At 35.6% G+C, this 20,406-nt stretch overlaps 1 protein-coding gene and 1 pseudogene across 1 annotated transcript; both read right to left on the reverse strand.

Moving 5' to 3' along the window:
* Positions 1 to 1,321: 1,321 nt before the first annotated feature.
* On the reverse strand, positions 1,322 to 4,385 carry LOC147540393 (putative pectinesterase/pectinesterase inhibitor 34 pseudogene; annotated as a pseudogene).
* A 9,626-nt stretch (positions 4,386 to 14,011) lies between these two features.
* Positions 14,012 to 17,465, reverse strand: LOC147540394 (calnexin homolog 1-like). The gene is made up of 4 exons (XM_086639044.1): positions 17,129 to 17,465; positions 16,957 to 17,026; positions 14,554 to 15,899; positions 14,012 to 14,475 (listed from the first exon to the last, which is right to left on the reverse strand). Exons 1-4 carry the CDS (start codon positions 17,201 to 17,203, stop codon positions 14,221 to 14,223), a joined length of 1,746 nt encoding a protein of 581 aa, XP_086495170.1. The 5' UTR covers positions 17,204 to 17,465; the 3' UTR covers positions 14,012 to 14,220.
* Between the last annotated feature and the right edge of the window lie 2,941 nt (positions 17,466 to 20,406).

Here is a 20,406-nt window from a genome sequence, read left to right on the forward strand (position 1 = left end):
GTTAGCACGAGTGTAAGGTGATAAGTTCAAATCCTCCTTTAAGCATTTTAATTTTTTTATATATGTGTGTTACGATTGTATATCTAATTGTGCATGTGTAAAGATGACATGAACCAGAGCATGGCTTATTCGTTCTTGCGTTGTGGACTAGTAAGCATTTTAATTTTTTTTTATATATGTGTGTTTATACTGTATATCTAATTTAGTTTTTAAAAAAACTGTAACAACCCTGGGATTGTGTGTTTATATTGTATATCTAATTTATACTGTATTTGGAGCAATTACTAAGAAGTATATTGTGCAACAAGTAACAACCCTTCCTATCTGATATAAAAAAATATCACGATCTTGAACAGATTGTACCTGGGATTGGCCCCAAAAGCAAAGGAAGAGAGGTGAAGTTACGGAAAGGGGAAGCCTGCGGAAAAAAAACTTATCTTTCAATAAGAAGATGCGCATAAGTCTACTAAAGCCGGTGCGGGTATCCCTCTTACCGATAGGTTCGGATAAAATTAAGCGAGATAAAATAAAATCAAAGTAAGCACCATATCTAAAGCCACATAAATTCCATAAGACCAAATACTAGGTTTCCATCCTTCACAAAAAAAAATAGTAGGTTTCCTTTGTAATTTCACCATCACTTAGTTCAACAAAAAAAATTTCAGCATCATTTGGGATTTGTAAAAGCAACCAAATAAAAGAAAACAATAAATATAAAAGTGAAATTTCTTCAACAATTTCAGTGTGAAACTAAGGTTTAGGTGGGTTCATACTCTTACATAGAACACTAGTCTAATATTAGTGGGAATTACCTTTTTGTGGATTACATTTGACAATTATCATCTTTTCCTAGATTATAGTCACAATTAAACTTAAAACAAATGTACATATAGCTATCGTGTCGGTCCTTTAACTTTAATTTTTTTTCTTTTTATGAGACGTCCGTTCACTTTAATTAGGACAAAAACACATGGTGGGATTTTTATTTATCTCTCACCCAATGTAAGAGAGAAAAAGAACAACAGGATGAAGTTTATATTGGTTGACCAATCACACTTATATTTTTTCTTTGAACAGATTAGTATTCGAATCTTTTAGTAACTGCGTCTTCAAAAAATATTATGAAGCATATGTTTTGTTCAGATGAAGATCAAACAAAAATTTCGTCCTTTCATATATGCATGGGTATCTCTCTTATTAATGCGTTTTGATAATATCATTCGAAAGAAGTATATTAAATGGAAGCCGATAGGGAAAACTACATAAGTCCTCGTAAAACCGAAGAGGACTTGTAAATTTCGTAATCACTTATAATCTTTGCCTAGATTATAGTCAAAATTAACATGATTTCGGGAAAAACAATCAAAGTCAAATCAAATTTGATGGACATATACTTATCTTGTGTGAATATGTCATATATGGGTGAACGATATGAGTGAACGTATAAACTATCTTGATAACCGACTATGTTGCAACGATAAACTACTGCATGATCTCCACACTAGAAGGGCAACCGCTTGATGCTTTGTTGGGCCAGCCCAATTCGTGAATGTTATGTCACGGACGATAAATCCACTTCCAGTTGCAGCTGTATACAAATTTGAATACGAGTAAGAAAACAAATACAAAAGTTACAGGTAAAATCAACTAGAAATAGGTAAGGTGAACTATATTAGGACTCGTTATAAAAGCTCCGGTCAAGATGATTTTGTAGTTACTAATGTCAATTTTTTTCTTCCAGTACCTTCGACCACCGCAACCACCATCTCCAACTCGATCTACATTTTTTTCTCACTTTCGCGTGGATGGGTTTAGTTGAAACTTCAGCCTAGATTTAAGCCAAAAACCCTCGCCTTACGCGAGGGCTTCAATGGATCGATGCTTCAGCTGAAGCAAGAAATCCTCACTGAAAACTTGGCAAGGGTTTCTTGCTTCAATTAACCGCTCTTTAATTGAAATTTCAATGGAAGCTCCAATCAAACTTACCCTTGTACGATAGAAAAATATAGACATGGTGAAGATGGTAGGTTGTGGTAGTGGTTGAAAGCACATGAAACATGACTTTCCGAAAATAAGAAAAAGAATAACATTGTTGTTGAAGGTGGTCGATAGATGGTCGGTTAGTCGCGTCTTGACAATAAATTTTAACAAAGAGAAAAGACTGATAAAATCTTAATAAAATAAGAGTGGAAAAAGAACAAGATGATGATCGGTTAAGTTTGAAAAACAGAATCATAGTTTTGTCAGTCAAATTTTCAGTTGGTCTCAAATTGGGGGCAATTAGAATTAACCCTCAAATCTACATTGGCTCTTTGTTTTCTTTTCTGTTAGTTCACATGTTAGATATGACTAGGGTTTCAAAAAAACTGCTATAATCACGTGACCTCCTAAACCCTAAACCCTAAACTTAAGACGCCAACAACCCTTGGTTGGAGTGGTAAGAAGTATAATCTTCCATCTTAGGCCCCGTTTGGTTCCGTTTAAAAAAAATTAAAAGCCAGCTTTTAGCATATTTTAAGTGTTTATTGAAAACTTTGCGCGTTTGGTTCAAAGAAGTTGTAGCTTATTTTAAGCTGGAAAAGCCCATCTTCTCCAAAAAAACATAAGCCACAATTTTGTGGCTTTTTTGTAGCTGCGTCTTAAAAGCTAGCTATGAAAATAAAATAAAATGTTTCTTTTTTGTCACCATCAATAAACATCCACCACCATCACAACCACCCCACCACCTCTGCCACCACAATCACTCCATCTCTGACCATCACCCCACCACCTCTGCCACCATTCCACCACCATCACCAACACTTCACCACTTCCATACCACTTCCGACGCAACTCCATCACCACCACTCTACCACTTTTGCCGCAACTCTACCACCACCACTATTCTACAACCATCAATTTCTTTTTACAACCACTCCACCACCTTCACCACCATCACCGATGCTTCACCATCTCCTCCGCAACACCACGACCTCCGACGCCACTTCACCTTCGGCGCAACTCCATCACCACCACTCCAGATTCGCCCCAACTTCACCACCATCGCCACATATCGACCACTCCACCACCACACTATACCACCTCCACCAACACCATTTCACTATCGACTATCGTCGTTACAACTTTACCCCCTTACCACCAACACCCCCTCCATTTTACCACCATTATCACTACCATAACTCCACCACCACAACACGCCCACCACCATTGAGCACTATCATCACTACATAAGGTTCAAATTTCTCAAATTCTGATCTTTATGTGTTTATGAAAAATCAAAAATTTAAATTATTTTATTTTAGTTTTTAATATTTATATTTTTATTAATAAAAGATATTAATAAAAAAATTATATTATTTTATCAAATGTCACATCCTAGCTTTTTAAGATATAAAATCAGTTTTTATGTAGCGTATCAAACGACTCAGACAGATTTTTAAAAAGCGCTTTTATTTATGGACTTATAGAAAAACTCATAAATGTTGTGAGGTTTTCGGCAACACTTTTCCCACCGAAAATAACAGTTACACTTTTACCTCCCCAATAAACATTAAATTTGTCTTCTTTAATCCTACCTTCAATTCTCTTCTTCATACCTGTGCATTATTCTCCTCTTAGAAATTGGAGTGCTATTAACCTCAGAAAATATTGTATATTTCGAGTAATAGCTTAACAATTTTGAAGTATAGCATTACGAACAATAGTAGTAACTTCGATCAAAATAATAGTAATAGTTTTACCTTCCCGCTTTGACATAAATAATAGTTCGGCTATCACTATTTTGAGGAGTTGCTTTAATCGCCTCAGCAATAGTCCTATATGTTCCATTACCATCTTTAGACACCACTATACTTGGTTGTAAGTCCGATACCGACATTTCCAACAATCTCTCTCTCGAATTTTAATCCATGGTGGGAAACTACTATCACTTCCCTGAAAGCAATTTCCTAGTAATTTCCTCGGGCGGTTTTGAATAGGAATACCAGAGAAATCCCCATTTGATGAACCTGCTCCTTTAACAGACTTAAATAAAGCCAAACAATTACTCACCAACTGTGATAAATCTTTGAGTTGTTCGTCCATCCGATCTTTGACGTAACCAGTGACACCCTCAAATCCTTCCGTACACGTGTCATGATTTGTTAATGCTGCACTTAGCCACGTCATCACATCATCATTTGAAATTAAGGTCTGTTTGTTCTTATATCCGGTAGAACTTAAAGAACGTACCCTGAATCATTGAGTAGCTCGAGACAATCGTCGTATGCTGACCGTACACGTTTATCCATTGCCCATTCGGATATATTAGATGCACCGTCAAGTGCTTTTTCGACACGTCGGAGAGTGACGTTGAAGGAAACTCTAACGAGCCCTAACCGATTCATGAGGTTACCTGAGTCAGGGTGGTCGAGTAACGATTTGACAATAAAACACACACACACATATATATATATATATATGTATATATATATATTACGTATAATATTATATATATATATATATATGTATATACATATATATATATATAATATTATACGTATTCATTGGTAGAATTATATAGGTGATCAGAGAGATAAACAAATTACACACATGACACATAACACATTAACACATTACAATTAAGACAATAAAACATATATATATATATATATACAATATTATACGTATTCATTGGTAGAATTATATAGGTGATCAGAGAGATAAACAAATTACACACATAACATATAACACATTAACACATGACACATAACACATTACAATTCGATCAATTAATATCAAATATTATACTGCACGAGTTAGATATATCTTGGGTTGTTAGTTTCGTACGAATTAGTGAAGAAGAAGAAGACCATGATGAAAGAGAAAGTGAGATGAGAGAGAAAATGGTGAAGATAACAATGGATTTTTCCTTACCCATTTCTTTAATCAATATGATGATCAAAATGGTATCAAGAATCAGGGCTTGAGACAATGTAGAGAGAGTGAGAAAGAGCGAGGGATGTAGAGAGAGAATAGAACAAAGAAGTTTAAGGGGTTGTGTAGTGTGAGAAATGGGGAGTGTGGGTTGTTTTTCTATGTTGGAAGGGGAAGGAGAGAGAATGAGATTGATGAAGCTGGATGAAGTCCATGTCTCTAAACGTATCTCTCTCATCCATGTTTCTTTTACTTTGGGTTTGAAGAGAGAGAGAATCAAGAGAGAGAGAGTAATGAGGATCCCTAACTATGACAATTGGTAGAGGGAGCTGGGAATTGTTGTTGGAGAACTATTATGGGTGGAAAGAAGGGAGATAAGACTTTTGGATTATTATTTTAAAGATCTTCCATGTTACAAATTTTGAGTATTTAGCGATACCCCTCATCCCTAATGTCCAATTAGGGATGCCCCTTTTTTGATTGGATAGTAGGGAAACTTTTTCCTTTTTGCACTTAAATGTACAAAAATATTCTTATCTTTGTTGTTTCTCTTTTTTTTTCTTCTATCTCTTATACCTCTTCGGTGTTATGTTTGTCAACATATTTTCGTTTTTCATAGTTTTTTTTTTTCTCTTATCCATCTTTTTCTAATTGATCAACTTTAAATTTTTGTATTTTTAGTATAAGAGATTGAAGAAAAAAGAGAAACAATAAGAGATTGAAGAAAAAAGAGAAACAATAAGAGATTGAAGAAAAAAGAGAAACAATAAGGATAAGGATATTTTAGTATTTTTAAGTGCAAAAATGGGGTTTCCATAATATCCAGTTAAAAAAAAGGGGGCATTCCTAATTGGACATTAGGGGTGAGGGGGTATCGCTAAATACCCCTACAAATTTTAATCATAATTTGAAGGACTCAAGTGTAATATAGTCAAATATTTCTGAAATAACAAAAGGAAAAAAAATTCTTCTTCTTTCACTCGGTCTCTCTTCTGAAGTCGACTTCCCCAATCCCCCCTCCACAAATCTCTTCCCTTCATCAACTACAAATCTCCGGTGTTTTCTTACAAAGTATTTTCCCTGATGAAGAAGACATCAACTAAAGTCTTGTGAGTTCTTCTTCCCCTTCTAATTTCTAAGGTTTTACTGAAATTTATAGGGTTAATTCCGTTTTGGCCCCCATATTGTGACCAACTCACCGTTTTGGCCCCCAATTGTGTCCGGCAGTTCGTTTTGGCCCCAATTTCCTATTTGGCCCCACCATATTTTTGTAAGCTTCTCCATTATACCCTTATGGCAAATTCGTAATTTAAATGTGTTTTCTTTCTCTTTGTCCACCTCACCAAGCAATTTCCACGTCACATTTGTCCACATAAGATCGCCGGAATATGTCGCCGGAAAATGTCGCCGGCGACATCATTTCCGGCGACCACCATTTTTTTTTTTTTTTTTTTTTTTTTAACTTCTTCTTCTCCAACCATCTCCTTCCTTCTTCTTCTCCAACCATCTCCTTCCTTCTTCTTCTCTCTCTTTCTCCTTCTTCTTCTCTCTCTCCTTCTTCTTCTCTCTCTCTTCCCCTCTTCTCTCTCTCTCCCCCTCTTCTCTCTCTGTTAGGTTTCCGGCGAAGGGAAACCCTTCGCCGGAAACCGTCTGGATCTGGGGAAAACCCCAGATCCAGACACCTCTTCGTCTGGAAAATCCAGACGAAGAGGTGTCTGGATCTGGGGTTTTCCCCAGATCCAGACGGTTTCCGGCGAAGGGTTTCCCTTCGCCGGAAACCTAACAGAGAGAGAAGAGGGGGAGAGAGAGAGAAGAGGGGAAGAGAGAGAGAAGAAGAAGGAGAGAGAGAAGAAGAAGGAGAAAGAGAGAGAAGAAGAAGGAAGGAGATGGTTGGAGAAGAAGAAGGAGATGGTTGGAGAAGAAGAAGTTAAAAAAAAAAAAAAAAAAAAAAAATGGTGGTCGCCGGAAATGATGTCGCCGGCGACATTTTCCGGCGACATATTCCGGCGATCTTATGTGGACAAATGTGACGTGGAAATTGCTTGGTGAGGTGGACAAAGAGAAAGAAAACACATTTAAATTACGAATTTGCCATAAGGGTATAATGGAGAAGCTTACAAAAATATGGTGGGGCCAAATAGGAAATTGGGGCCAAAACGAACTGCCGGACACAATTGGGGGCCAAAACGGTGAGTTGGTCACAATATGGGGGCCAAAACGGAATTAACCCAAATTTATATCTAAGATTTTAGTGAGTTTTTACCACTACAAATCACACCCACCATTAATAGAGAACTCTCCATAATTTCATCCATTTCCTTCACATTCACAGGAAACAAACAATCTGTGAAGGTGAAAATGTGTATGGAGATGGGTCTTCTAGATGGGTATCATTATAAAATTTTATTCCAAAAGTCTTCCATCTCCTCCATCATTTTTCTGCAAATCTTTTCTAATTCAAGGAAAATAGAGAAGACAAATTGAATAGTATTAGGTAGGAATTTTAGTGAATTTTATATATAGGAGTTTGATCAAAATTTTATTACAAATTGAATAGTATTAGAAATTTCTCCAACAGATACTTAATATTGTTGTGCTAGCTTGAAAACTATATCTAAGGGTTCGATGGGAATTTTATTATCAATATTCAACTGAAAAGGGAAATAAAATCTCAAACAAAGAAGATAAAGGTGATTCAAGCGATGGGGGCGACTCGAGCCATGTGGATGAAGATTATAAGTAAAATCGACAATAGTATATTTTAGTGAATCTTTTGTGACTATTTTGTGAAGAGAATCGATATGTTATATCTCTAGTGTAATCATACTATTCACCAAATTTCAGAAATGGGAAGAAAATTTACTAACGTGCCTAGTTTTTTCATTTTTTAAGGTTCTGTTACAATGACAAAAACATAGTGATTGCAACTTTACTAATGTGCCTTGTATATATGTGGTTCCCTAGAGAAAACTCACCGTTTTCACATTTGTTTGCCCAATTTCCATAAACTAAGGGAATTTGTCGAAGAACATATCGTGTATATGCAGTTCCCTAGGGAAAACTTGTTGTTTTCGCCAACACCCCTTAGTTGGAGTGGTAAAAGGTATAATCTTCTACCTTAGAGGGCAAGGGTTCGAGGCACACGCTTAACAATTAAAAAAAACTTACTGTTTTCACGTTTGTTCACCATATTTTCCTACACTGGGGGAAATTAGGGAAAATTTTTGACAAAAATTTTCAACACATATCACTACAAATAATTTGAGTTCGAACAAAAATTAATATAAAACTCTATTGCAATTCATATAATATCCAATTTTCAAGGCCATGACATTTATAAAATGAAACATTATCGTTTTAGACTTTTAAATCTTAAATCATAAACAAAAAAGTCAAAAAAAATTTGTGAAAAATATATTTAGGGTTTAAGAAACAATAGGAAAAAAAACTTACTATTAAAATTTTTAAATTTGAAATTTGTGTAATTGTTTTTGAAATCCATTTTATATTTCAATATTTAACTTCAACCCCAAAAATAACTCCTGATACTAATTTGGTATGGGAAGTTGTAGTACAAAAAATTGATTTTTGACTACAGCTCCCCAACAACAATCCTCTCGCTAATCGCCCTAACTATTTGGAGGATGTAGTAAAAGGAATGATATATTGACAAATAAGCAACAGTATCATCAGACAGAGTCTTGGTACAAAAGCTTATGATTAATTCTTGTCTGAGCATTGGATTATTATTGTGTGGGTGGTTCGGATTAATTCAAATTTTCGTACCTTACCTCCAATGCCCTAATTTCAAATTCATAACAAAAATTTGGTCACGGTAGGGAAACCTATTCTTATTTACATCTTTTCAAAAAATTAAGAAATAATTGATTCCTCCGCCAGAAATAAAATCGGTGAGGCAGATATTTTTAAAATAGACGCACAATCAACTGGTCAAAAATTTAATTACCAGTCATTAGCTCTGTTATTCACTACAAGTAAAAAATATATACGTGTGAGAATAGTCTCGCTCTCACATGGAAAGAGAGCTATTTAGCAACAAAAATTATAATACCTTTCAACAAAAAAATAAGTTTATAATGTCTATCTCGCCTCATTAACGCCTCATTACTAATTAACTTTGAGTCTGATGATGTTCACTTTTGGCAGTTTCTACTTTACATGTCAGTGGGTTTGTAACAATCTCAATCTCACTTAGAGGGCTATAGTATATATATATATATATATATATATATATATATATGCAAACTTACAAAAACTCCCTAGGGCTAAGTCATTTCAATGTCACATGCAAAGTCAGTTCAAAAATGTGCAATATGACAGCCAATTAGAGGTTGAATTGAATTTGAAACAACACCAAGTCAACACCTCAACAAAAAAAGATTAATGTATACTATGTTGTTTTTTGGAAATTATACTCGTTACGTAAATATGTTCTTTTTTTTTTTATCTTCTCCAAGTCATCGCCTTAAGTAGCTTTGGGTTTAGTAGACATTAATTGAACTCACTGGACAAGTTGATCTAGTAATAAGAGAATATCTTTCAATTGTTCACATAAAATAAAATAAAATAAGTTGAAGGTTAATTTCAATTTGGCTGGCAATTTACCACCAACAAATTCATTTTCAAAACAAGTGGGGCGGTCCAAGAGCTATGTGTCACTAGTGGTAAACTTTAAAACAGACGTTGACCAGCTCCTATAACTCTAATAACATAAGATATCCCACTTCGAATGACCATTTTAAGGCTATAGGATAATAATAGTATCTTTAGCAGTCCCAAAAGTGTTAGCTCCCACATCTTATAAAGTACAAAACAAAAATCAAATTTGGAAGGACCATAAAAATATGAGTTAATTCCTATATGGCCCCCTACTTTGTGACCAGCTTCCTTTATGGCCCCCTTTTTTTCGTAAATTCAAATATGGCCCCCTATTTTCAGATAAATGTCATTACTACCCTTCTTAATTCTAAATTTAAAACAAATAAAAAAATTATTTCCACCTCACCCCTCTCTCTCTCTCTCCACCTCATCTCTCCCTACACCTCATCTCTCTCTCTCTCCTACTCACCTCTTTCTTCTCCGGCAAGGTGGCCGGCTGGAAAATTTTCCGGCCGGCCACCTTCAAACTTAAAAAAAAAAAAAAAAATTCTCTCTCCTCTCTCTCTCTAAAATTTTTTTTTTTTTTTGAAAAATCTCTCCACTCTCTCTCTCTCTCTTAAACTCCGGCGAAGGGGGTTTCCCTTCGCCGGAGGATCTGTTCACGAACAGATCTGTTCGTGAACAGATCTACTGTTCGTGAACAGCAGCTCTGTACACGAACAGCAGCTCTGTTCGTGAACAGATCCTTCGGCGAAGGGAAACCCCCTTCGCCGGAGTTTAAGAGAGAGAGAGAGAGTGGAGAGATTTTTCCAAAAAAAAAAAATTTAGAGAGAGAGAGGAGAGAGAAATTTTTTTTTTTTTTTTTAAGTTTGAAGGTGGCCGGCCGGAAAATTTGCCGGAGAAGAAAGAGGTGAGTAGGAGAGAGAGAGAGGAGAGTTGGAGAGAGAGAGAGGTGAATTGGAGAGAGAGAGGGGTGAGGTGTAGGGAGAGATGAGGTGGAGAGAGAGAGAGGGGTGAGGTGGAAATAATTTTTTTTATTGTTTTAAATTTAGAATTAAGAAGGGTAGTAATGACATTTATCTGAAAATAGGGGGCCATATTTGAATTTACGAAAAAAAGGGGGCCATAAAGGAAGCTGGTCACAAAGTAGGGGGCCATATAGGAATTAACTCTAAAAATATTCCATGTGCATACAACATGTCTTGCTTGGTAATTACTAGAAGATTGCACTCTCATATTCTAAGGACTAACAAAACCCAAAAAAAACATTCTAAGGTCGAATGGAGTCTACATCACGATAAACATAAGGGATGCCAACAAATGCTCTGTTCGTTGGCAGGTGGTTGTACACCTACTTTAAATTTTGGAAGTCACATCTTTGATTCATGATGGACATAAAATTCACCATAAGGGGTTGTAGTCCAAGCAAATTGTTGACTCCAAGCCATTCCTGATGAACATAAAATTTTGATTCATGATGGACATAAAATTTTCTCAATTCTCCAACAGACTTCCACAGTGGCTTGGAGTCTAGGGGTTGTAGTCCAAGCAAATTTTAGAAACATTAGGGATGTTTGCCTCAAGCCCATGTCTTGTCCCTTGCAGCTAATGGTGCACCACTGAGAACCCCCATAAGCAACAATAATCACTTGTCCAGGAAGATATCGTCATAACACCTGCAATTTGGTTTTGTTGGGCCATTGGAGCCAATTCTTGTCGAGTCAAATAGCATTTTCCAATTAAATATAATAAAGTTACTGTTAGAACATTATTGATTTGTGGACCAAGAGAGTCTAATACTTATTTTCCAATAAAAATATTATATTATCGGACCGCTCGTCTTGTTTTTTAAGCGCAATCTTGAATAACTACATAGCTGAAAAAAATTCTTTCAACGGAAACAGCTGCAACCGACAAAATCGTATAATTGTATATGCAACATAGTTATTTTGATAAACTTAAGATATACTATAAGAATATATGACATTTTGCTACAAAACCATAACCGAAGAACTTATTTTTCAGTAACGAAATACCATATAGCTGAAGTTTGTAGCTAAAATCATTTGCGTCGTCACTATTAGTTAAGGGCTATCTGTTAGCTAAAGTTGATTTGTTACGGATTTTGTTCATTTGTTACTACTATGCACCGTAACAAAAGCCCTTCGATTTAATAATGATCGCTACGAAGACCAGGTGGTGCGGCCGCAACCCCTCGCTCCGCTTTAAGTCCGGACCTTGCGTTACACTAATTTCTTTTTGTTTTAGACCTTCAGCCCATGACCCCATCGGTTTTGAACTCATGACACTCCTTAGTGCAACTAAAATTAACCCTAGCTTTTACCACTGAGCTATATCCTCTTCATGATTCAGGTGGTACTTTACTTAATTAGGAGGTATAATCCGTGCACGCCGGGCACAAATCGTCCTATCAAATGCATCATGTGAGGTGATCTATACGCCCCTCACATTACAGCTGTAGGCGCCCCTCAAATATTTAGGGATATCTCAAAATATTTACATTCTATTAAATGGGGTGCCTACAACAATAATATGGGTGCCTTTAAATCTTCTCAAAGAAAAATGGATCTTTGAAAAGATGCTCTTTCTTATAATCTCAACCCTTGAATAATTTTCAATGTCAATCTTAACCATCCAACTTTGAAAAGTTGAATCCCAACCATTAGAGATAAACATGGGAGAGTAAATCTTGACCATTGAGAAGAGGGAGAAAGATACCCTCCTCCCTTATTATATAAATAACTAGGTATCTCCCGCGCCCTACGGGCGCGGTCAATCCCGTCGGGCTTACGCCAGTCGTTATTAAAAACCTCCATAGCACAAGCACAACGAGTTTAAACATTCTCTCAGATGCATGTAATAAGATGTCTACGTAAATCGTCGTCTGACGTCACCCAGACTGAGCCCAAATCTAGACGTGCTAGCATTATATGACGAAACACATGCACCATAGTACTAGCAGCTCTTTGTCTCTCCTCTCTCTCTCTTCACTGTTCCGACGAAGAAGAGTCCCATTCGTCGGACTACTTTTGGATATGGGGATTCCCCAAACCCAGACAAAGAAGATGAATCTTTGTCTTCTTCGTTTATAGGTTTGGGTTTCCCCAAACCGAAATAAAAATGGCGAATGGGACCTTCCCCTTCATTAGAATGTTGACAGATAGGGGAGATGAAGAATAAAGAGAGAGTTGGTGTTGCTACTAGTGGTGGTTGTGGGAGAACGGTAAGAAGAGAACTTTTTTTAAAGTCGCCAACACAAGGTTGGCGGCCGATCGACCTAACTTCCTTTAGGCGAATATTTTTTAATTCAAACACAATTTAATTTGAAACACGTACAACTAATAGAGGAATTACATCAAAAATCACCCCTTTCGAAATTCAAATTTGAAAATTCAGGATTCCTCTTGAACTTTTGGTGAAATCTACTATTCAAAAATTTTATTTAGAGCTAGTAGTTTGGCAGTTGAAAATTGAAATAAAAAATCTCAAACACGTACATTAAAAGGGTACAAATTAAATTAAATTGGAAATCCCTCATTTGGGGCGTTCGCTAGGATGGGGAACCCAAGAGGCTCCCAAAAATTTAGAGGCTCAAATAGGATGGGTGCCCCTCATTTGGAAGTTTTTACTGGGTTTGCTCTCGTCAAGGAATGAAATTTTGCGAAATATTTCCTAAATTTATATTAGGTGCATGAAATCACACTTACAACTATTTCTCATGCATAGTTTCTACTGACATGAGAGAAATTTCAACTGAAACTTTTAGAATTTTTGAAAATTACAATCGAAATGATGGAAAATCTAGCAAAAAAATAGAGAAACTAAAACTAAAAATATATTTCTTCCTTCATCGTTTCCATCTTCATTTTCTTCTTCATTTTTCATTGATATCTCTTGAGATATACATTTAGAAGCTGCTGGCTGTTGCAAACTTGTGATATATATAATGGAAGGCTGGGACAAATTCACAAGAGATGAACATTTACCAAATTCGAAAAATAAGGTCTACCAGAATTAACTTCTGCAATATACCCTGAGTTACATATTCTTGACTTTGCTTAAAAGTTCGATTGAAGTATTTATCAAAGTTAAACAAAAGTTTTACTTCAGAAATCCACTGCTCTTGCTGTAAAACATTTTAGATTTTGGACATATTTTGTGATAGTCATTTTCGTTAGAGCTACACAGTTGTCAAATTTTTTCGGCGAAATAAGTCTAGGACATTGAACATGTTAACCTAGACAAGTAACCACACCATATATGTTCAAGCATTACTTAAATGCTTCTAATACTGCATCTTTTAAAAACCAACATTTGGTATAGATGTCAGCCTGTCAGGGTTACTGATATTTCACATTTGGCTTGTCTGTGAACATTTTAGAAATCCTTCCATTCCTCTGAGTTCATTGATGCAATCGAACATGAAAAAGTGGTTAAGTATGATGAACTCAACTCATAACACACCAAAATCACCAAGCATTTTATACATCAACTCAAACTCATCTTCAATTACACAGTTCAAAAACATACAAATATATAACGTATCACATAGTGCAAACACATTAAACCTCATACCAACGAAGGATACCGCAGGTCGCACACGTAAAAATAGATAATCTATCACATAGCACATACACATTAAAATACGATCGACGCACTTTAAAACTAAATGTTGAACTGACGATGATAACTACAACTAAAAACACCACAGGAAATGGTTAACGAAAGATTACTTGAGCCTGGGTAGGCTAGAGTTACGTCCATCTCGTAACTGCACATGGAGTTGTGGGCAAGTACGTTTTCGTTGTCTTGAGTGCGGCGAGAACGACATGAAATGTTCAATGAAATAGCAGTACCTTGCTCGCCTCGAGTTATATTAACTGCGTATTTGCACCCACTGAAGAGATCAGGTAGCTTCATCTGCAATAAGAATTCACACACATTCATTTTTCGAGGTAAACCGAAGAAATTGATAAGGTCGAAAAGCAAGAAAATTACCGAGTTATGGGGCAAATACTCATCGGATGGTTCTTTAGCCTTTTCGTTTTCTTTCTCGGCTTCGAATTTCGGCTTCCATGCTTTCTCTCTGTATGTTTCCGCCTCCTCCTCGCTAGTTGCTATCAAGATGTTGTCAAAAACAATACCATCTCCCATTGTCCAAATTTCAATTCCAATGGCTGCAATTATCTCAATATTAGGCTTGTCAAGCTCATAGTAGTCAGGGTTGGGAATGTCCTTAGCCTTCCAAGTGCTCTTGTAGTTGGGGTTGTCAACCAGAGGCTCGTGACATGTTCCTCTGTAAGCTGACTCCACTATTGGGATCTCAATCATAGGTGTATCACAGCTGACTCCATTCTCTTCATTGTCCCAGTCTTCTAGCTTCAATGGGTTAGGATTCTCAGTCCTCTCATGCTCATTACTGAACCATGACTCAGATTGTACTCCTTCTCCATTCTTCTTCGGTGCAGCTTCATCCCAATCACTAGGCTTCACTACTTCCCCCTTTGGGTTTTTTGTCTGTTCAGGGATTATATGCGGCTCATAGTCATCTCGGTTCAGGATATTAGCATGTTTCTTCTGCTTCCCATGAATAACATAAGGTTCGTCGGGCACATTGTAGTCAGGAATGAGAATCTCCTTAAACTTCCAAGTGACCTTGTAGTTTAGGTTGTCAAAAGGCAGAGGACATGTTCCTCTGCGAGTTGGATTGACTATTGGAAACTTGATCACAAGTGTATCCCAGTGACGATTACTGAACCTTGCCTTGGAATATACTTCTTCATCTCCTATTTTCGGATCCCAATCCTGAGGCTTCTTATCATCAGGATCAGAAATTGTCTGGGGAGGGATTAAAGGCGGTTCAAAGTCATCTCGATTCAAGAAATTAGCATGTTTTCTCTGGTGCCCATCAATAAGAATCACCAAGTCATTGTTAGGCTTCAAAATAGCAGTATAGACATGGGAGAGTTTGTCAGATGGGACACGTGGAGGCGACTTAAGATGGTGCTCGACGAACTCCCCAGTCCTTGGATTCTTGTGCTTCAAAACAAAGTGAACCTTATTCTTCGAACCACATTTATCAGGTCCAAACATGATCGAGTACGGGGACTCGTTGTCGAATTCCTCTGGTTTCCATCCACCATCTTGAGGAGTAAGGTATTTTAGGTACGCACCACCACATTCAAGTCCGTTTTCGAGACGTATCTCAAACTGTAGCACAGTGGTTCTACCATTAGGATCGAAAGGCTCATTGAGTTCTCTCACTATCGCGTACTTTTTGGCCTTCTCACTCACAACAAGTCCATAATCATCATGTCCCTCAGTTTTAGCATGCTTCCATGTACCTGTAAATACAACATATTTGGTGTCTAAGAGATATAAAATTCTGGTTTCAACAAGTAAACTAGTATTTTGGATAGACAGATTATTTGTCGGGCGTACTTTTTCTCATCCTCATTCTTTGTATATGAATCTGAATCATCCGACTCAAAAATATCCAAAATCAACCTAAATCAGTCATTCAAACAAACAAACTCTCCAAATCTGACTCGACTCATTCAGACCTTGAGTCTATGTTTGTGTGATAGTCACTCCGCTTGGTAGAGAGACTGGGCTATAGGTGTATGCTCAAGTTTGGTAGTGTCAAAAGGCCTTTCGGTGGGCTCGTCGATCCTTTGCCAATTAGAAAACATCAAAGCCAAGGACGGATCATCGCCAAGGGTGTGGGATTGGGACATTCTCAGGATAAAAAAAAAAACAATATCACCATAATCAAACCCTAATTAACAAAATATCATATAAACAAGCATAGATCATAATTAGTTATATTAGGGTTTCTAATCCATTTGAATCACTGTACCTGGAAAAGGAAGGACCTTTGTTAGGAAAACCCCTTGTATGTAGGGTTTCTCTCCATTTCAATCACCACAACAAGATATCAATCTTAACCCTCAAATTTTCTTCTTGAAAATCTAAAGTAGGTATCTTGGGTTTTTCTCAAAAGGCCTTCCTTTATCATCATATCTATTCTTTTCTTTTATCTCTGAAAACCCTAACCCTAGTTTCTTTCTCAAATGACCATATCTGATTTGGTATTAATGTCGACGGTATAAAAACCGTCGGTAATAATACACAATAAACCTTTAGAGAGACCACGGTTTATCTTTTAGCGACGGTTTGTAACAGTTGGCAAATATCCATGGACACTTTTTATCTCGGTCGAACGGGTCGGGATAGCGGTCTTCCGGATCTTTTTCCCACCCTTATTTTCCAGGGATTCAACGGCCATTTTCTTATTGTATTATTGGCGACGATCATAAAAGCGTCAGTAATAAGAAAGAATGAAAGCGTTGCCGCTAAAGTTGGGTAACTTGATGTAGTGAATTAATTAGAAGAACAAACCTTGATACTGGTCTTTGTCTGAAACAATCCATTTCCCTTCAAAATCTTCTTCAAATGATTCATAAAACATCTGTTTAAAGAAAAAAAACCACAAATTAATACTACAATTTTTGTTTTATGAAGTTGGACTAATAGATTCCTATGGTGAATGAAATTGAGTTTTGATTCTTACCACATTGGAAGCACATAGCTGAAACAGAGCAATTAGACCCAAAATAGTTACATAATAGAACCAATTTGCTGCCATTAGAAGAAGAAGGAGAAGAAGAAGATGAGAACACTCAAAGTTGTTCTCTAGTAGTAGTATACTCACTCTTCCCCTATTCTTATTCTTGAGAAAATGATATGTATGTATATATAGTAAGTATGAGGAATGGATCGGACGGCCATTTTTATTAAAGGATTCTTTGTAAGTACACGTGGAAGGCAGAGAGATGTTAATATTGTGAAAAGTCAAATGTTACGGCTTAGATCATATAGTGGTTAGAACTAAGAAAAAAAGTTAAACCCTTAAAGTGGGGTTTCTTAGACAAAGGAGATGGAAAGGGAAAGGAAAGGGAAAAGGAAGAAATAAAATGGTGGTGGTGGAGGATGGTGGGTGGTGTTGGTGGTGAAGATGAGTGGGTAAAATACTATCAAATTTAATTTTGAGCTTAAAAAAAATGTCTCATAAGTGAATTTTAATTGACCAATTCTTTATTTCCCAGAGACCATTTCGGATGTCTTAAAGTCGCAACTTTTTCTATTAGCAATATGAAGAATAAAGATGGAATAAGAAAAATTAGGTGGACTCTTGATAGAATTTTATGTGATTTGTCGTGATTTGCGGTTCATTATCAGAATTATATCATGAAAATCTACATAGGGTTTTTTCTAGTGTCTATCTGATTTTTCTAGTTCCCAGACATTTTCTATGAATTGAGTTTGATAATAAGTGGGGATTTCATTGTGACACAAAGTAATATTCAAAAAATGGACTCTTGATAGAATTTTATGTGATTTGTCGTGATTTGCGGTTCATTATCAGAATTATATCATGAAAATCTACATAGGGTTTTTTCTAGTGTCTATCTGATTTTTCTAGTTCCCAGACATTTTCTATGAATTGAGTTTGATAATAAGTGGGGATTTCATTGTGACACAAAGTAATATTCAAAAAATAGAAAATTATAAATAGAGTCCATGGGTATATAGACCAAAATCATTTTCATAATGGGTATATAGACCAATCTTCCCAAAATATGGACATTTAGTCCTTTTACAATAAGGGCATAAATAAATCATACTTTATTGATAAATACCCTCCATGTCCCTCGTCTGAAAAATCCGGGGTTTTTAAATTTCGGAATGAATCCGGAAAGTTTCCCAAACCAGGGGCGTGATTTGGGGGAGATATTTAGGTTATAAACTGAAAAGATTTAATAGGAAGTAACGGATCAAGGATATTTTTCAAAACAGATTTGGAAAACAGATATTTTCCAAAACAGATTTTCTCTCTCGTCCTTTCTTATTTGGAAACCAAATCTATATATCACTTTCTCTCACTTAATTTTCAGATTTGGAATGAGTATATTTTCTGAGATCAATTAGCGTGATTTGGGGGTTAATATTCAAAACATATATATCAACTTTCTCTCACTTAACTTTCGTTTTTTACTCATACATAAACACACATCGAATACAAATTATGAAACAAGTTCGTAAATTATGTGTTACTTATGACGAGGAAACCATTATTTGTCATGTATACAACGTAATTTATCATACGTGTGTGTGTGTGTGTCATCCATTATGTACCATTGAATACTTAGATTATTTTCTGACATAAATTACTTGTTTTTTACGCGTACATGTCCATTATGTACCATAAATTATAGTAACTTGTTAGGAAATGTAAATCTGAAATGATGTTTTTGTTATAAAGTATGTGATTTATCATAAATTATGTATACTGTATAGTAAATAGCACAACCTTTGTACGACTGAAAAGAAATTTTATTGAACAATAATCTGTGTTTTATTGTAAATGAAAAGAACATAGTAGACTAGGTAACTTAAAAACAAATTCTGTCAGAATGTTGTCCGAGCTCTCGATCCTTACTGTCTTTGGTCTTCCAGGTTTACGGCGAATCAAACATGGTAGTGTTTTTGACTCTTCATTAAATGTACATGGTTCATCGAAGTTAGGGGCAGGGTTTATATGTTCCTTGTAAGTCTTCAGTAAGACTCCGTTGTCCAAACAGGATCATAGAAACAATCTTCTTCATCGTAATTTATACTTCTATAGTTTATGTGATGATTCTGTAAGAAATTCCATCAGTGCTGGTTTACTACAAGAAAAAAAAAACATATATATTAGTTAAAAAAATTTATAATCAAATTTACATACATTAGTAATGAAACATTTAATAAAAACAAATGAGATGGATCATAAATAACAGGTACAGATCAATAAGTTATGTATAATGTATGAAAAAGTACAATTGTTTATTAGGTTAAGAGAAGTTTTATATGCTTGTCATGACCACTGTTCTGGTAAAAAAAGGACGTGTAATGTTGGATAAATTTTTCATACTTTACGCACCTTTGTTCATTAACACATCATCTTATGTGAAATGTATGCAAATTGTATCAGAAAGTATAGTAATTTATCGTAAAGTAACTGTAATTTTTATTCTGTTACAAGAATCAGAAAGGATAAACATCAATATATTATTAACCAATTGTATCAGAAAACATGAAAAGTTATCGTAAAGTACCTGTACTTTATATTCTGTTAAAGGAATAAGTGTGGATAATCACAAAGATCAAGAACTGTACGGACAGATGATTCTGATCTGCAAAAAAAAAACAAAAAAAAAAGAATTAACGTAGATCTGAAGAAATATACAATGAACATTGGAAGGAAAAATAACATACTAACATTGAACACATCATTAAATAAAGAAATAAACATCAAAGATCTTAAAGACTTATGAAAGTTTTAGAGAGAGAAATTATAAATCTTCCATTCGAAGCTAGTTAAGATGGAAACAGATCTTATGTAGTTGGATCACAAATGTAATATGTTCAATAATAGAGCATCGTAATCTGATAATGGAAAAAAAGAATCATCATTAGATCTTAACAATGGTGTTAATACAAAACTGTAAATTTTAAACCATATAAAAGATGAATGATTTTCAAGCAATCTAATGAAGATGAAAGAAAAGTTCTGAGATTAATGGAGGTTTAACAACTAGTTTCGAGTTTAAAAGAGAGGAAACAAAAATTAGATCTTATCAATGGTTTGAATAAATAGAAAAACAGTTTAAAACCTGAATTACAATGGAGGTTTTTACTACTGCTGCTGTATGAAGATGAAACAATGAAGGTTTGAGCTGCTCTGGTGAGTTTAATGGAGGTTTATTGAAGATTTAGTTTTTAGAGAGAGAGAGAGAGAGAGAAAGT

Source organism: Eschscholzia californica, unplaced genomic scaffold (genome assembly GCF_041429995.1).
Source record: "Eschscholzia californica isolate CP2 unplaced genomic scaffold, dmEscCali1.0.p SCAF_5, whole genome shotgun sequence".
NCBI lineage: Eukaryota > Viridiplantae > Streptophyta > Magnoliopsida > Ranunculales > Papaveraceae > Eschscholzia > Eschscholzia californica.

Excerpts from the sequence above, each read along its gene's own strand:
- LOC147540394 (XM_086639044.1), bottom strand. The coding sequence starts at position 17,203 with ATGGCAGCAAATTGGTTCTATTATGTAACTATTTTGGGTCTAATTGCT. Across the intron at positions 17,027-17,128 it reads AGCTATGTGCTTCCAATGTG|ATGTTTTATGAATCATTTGA; the intron begins GTAAGAATCAAA and ends TTCTTTAAACAG. Across the intron at positions 14,476-14,553 it reads AGTATTTGCCCCATAACTCG|ATGAAGCTACCTGATCTCTT; the intron begins GTAATTTTCTTG and ends TTCTTATTGCAG.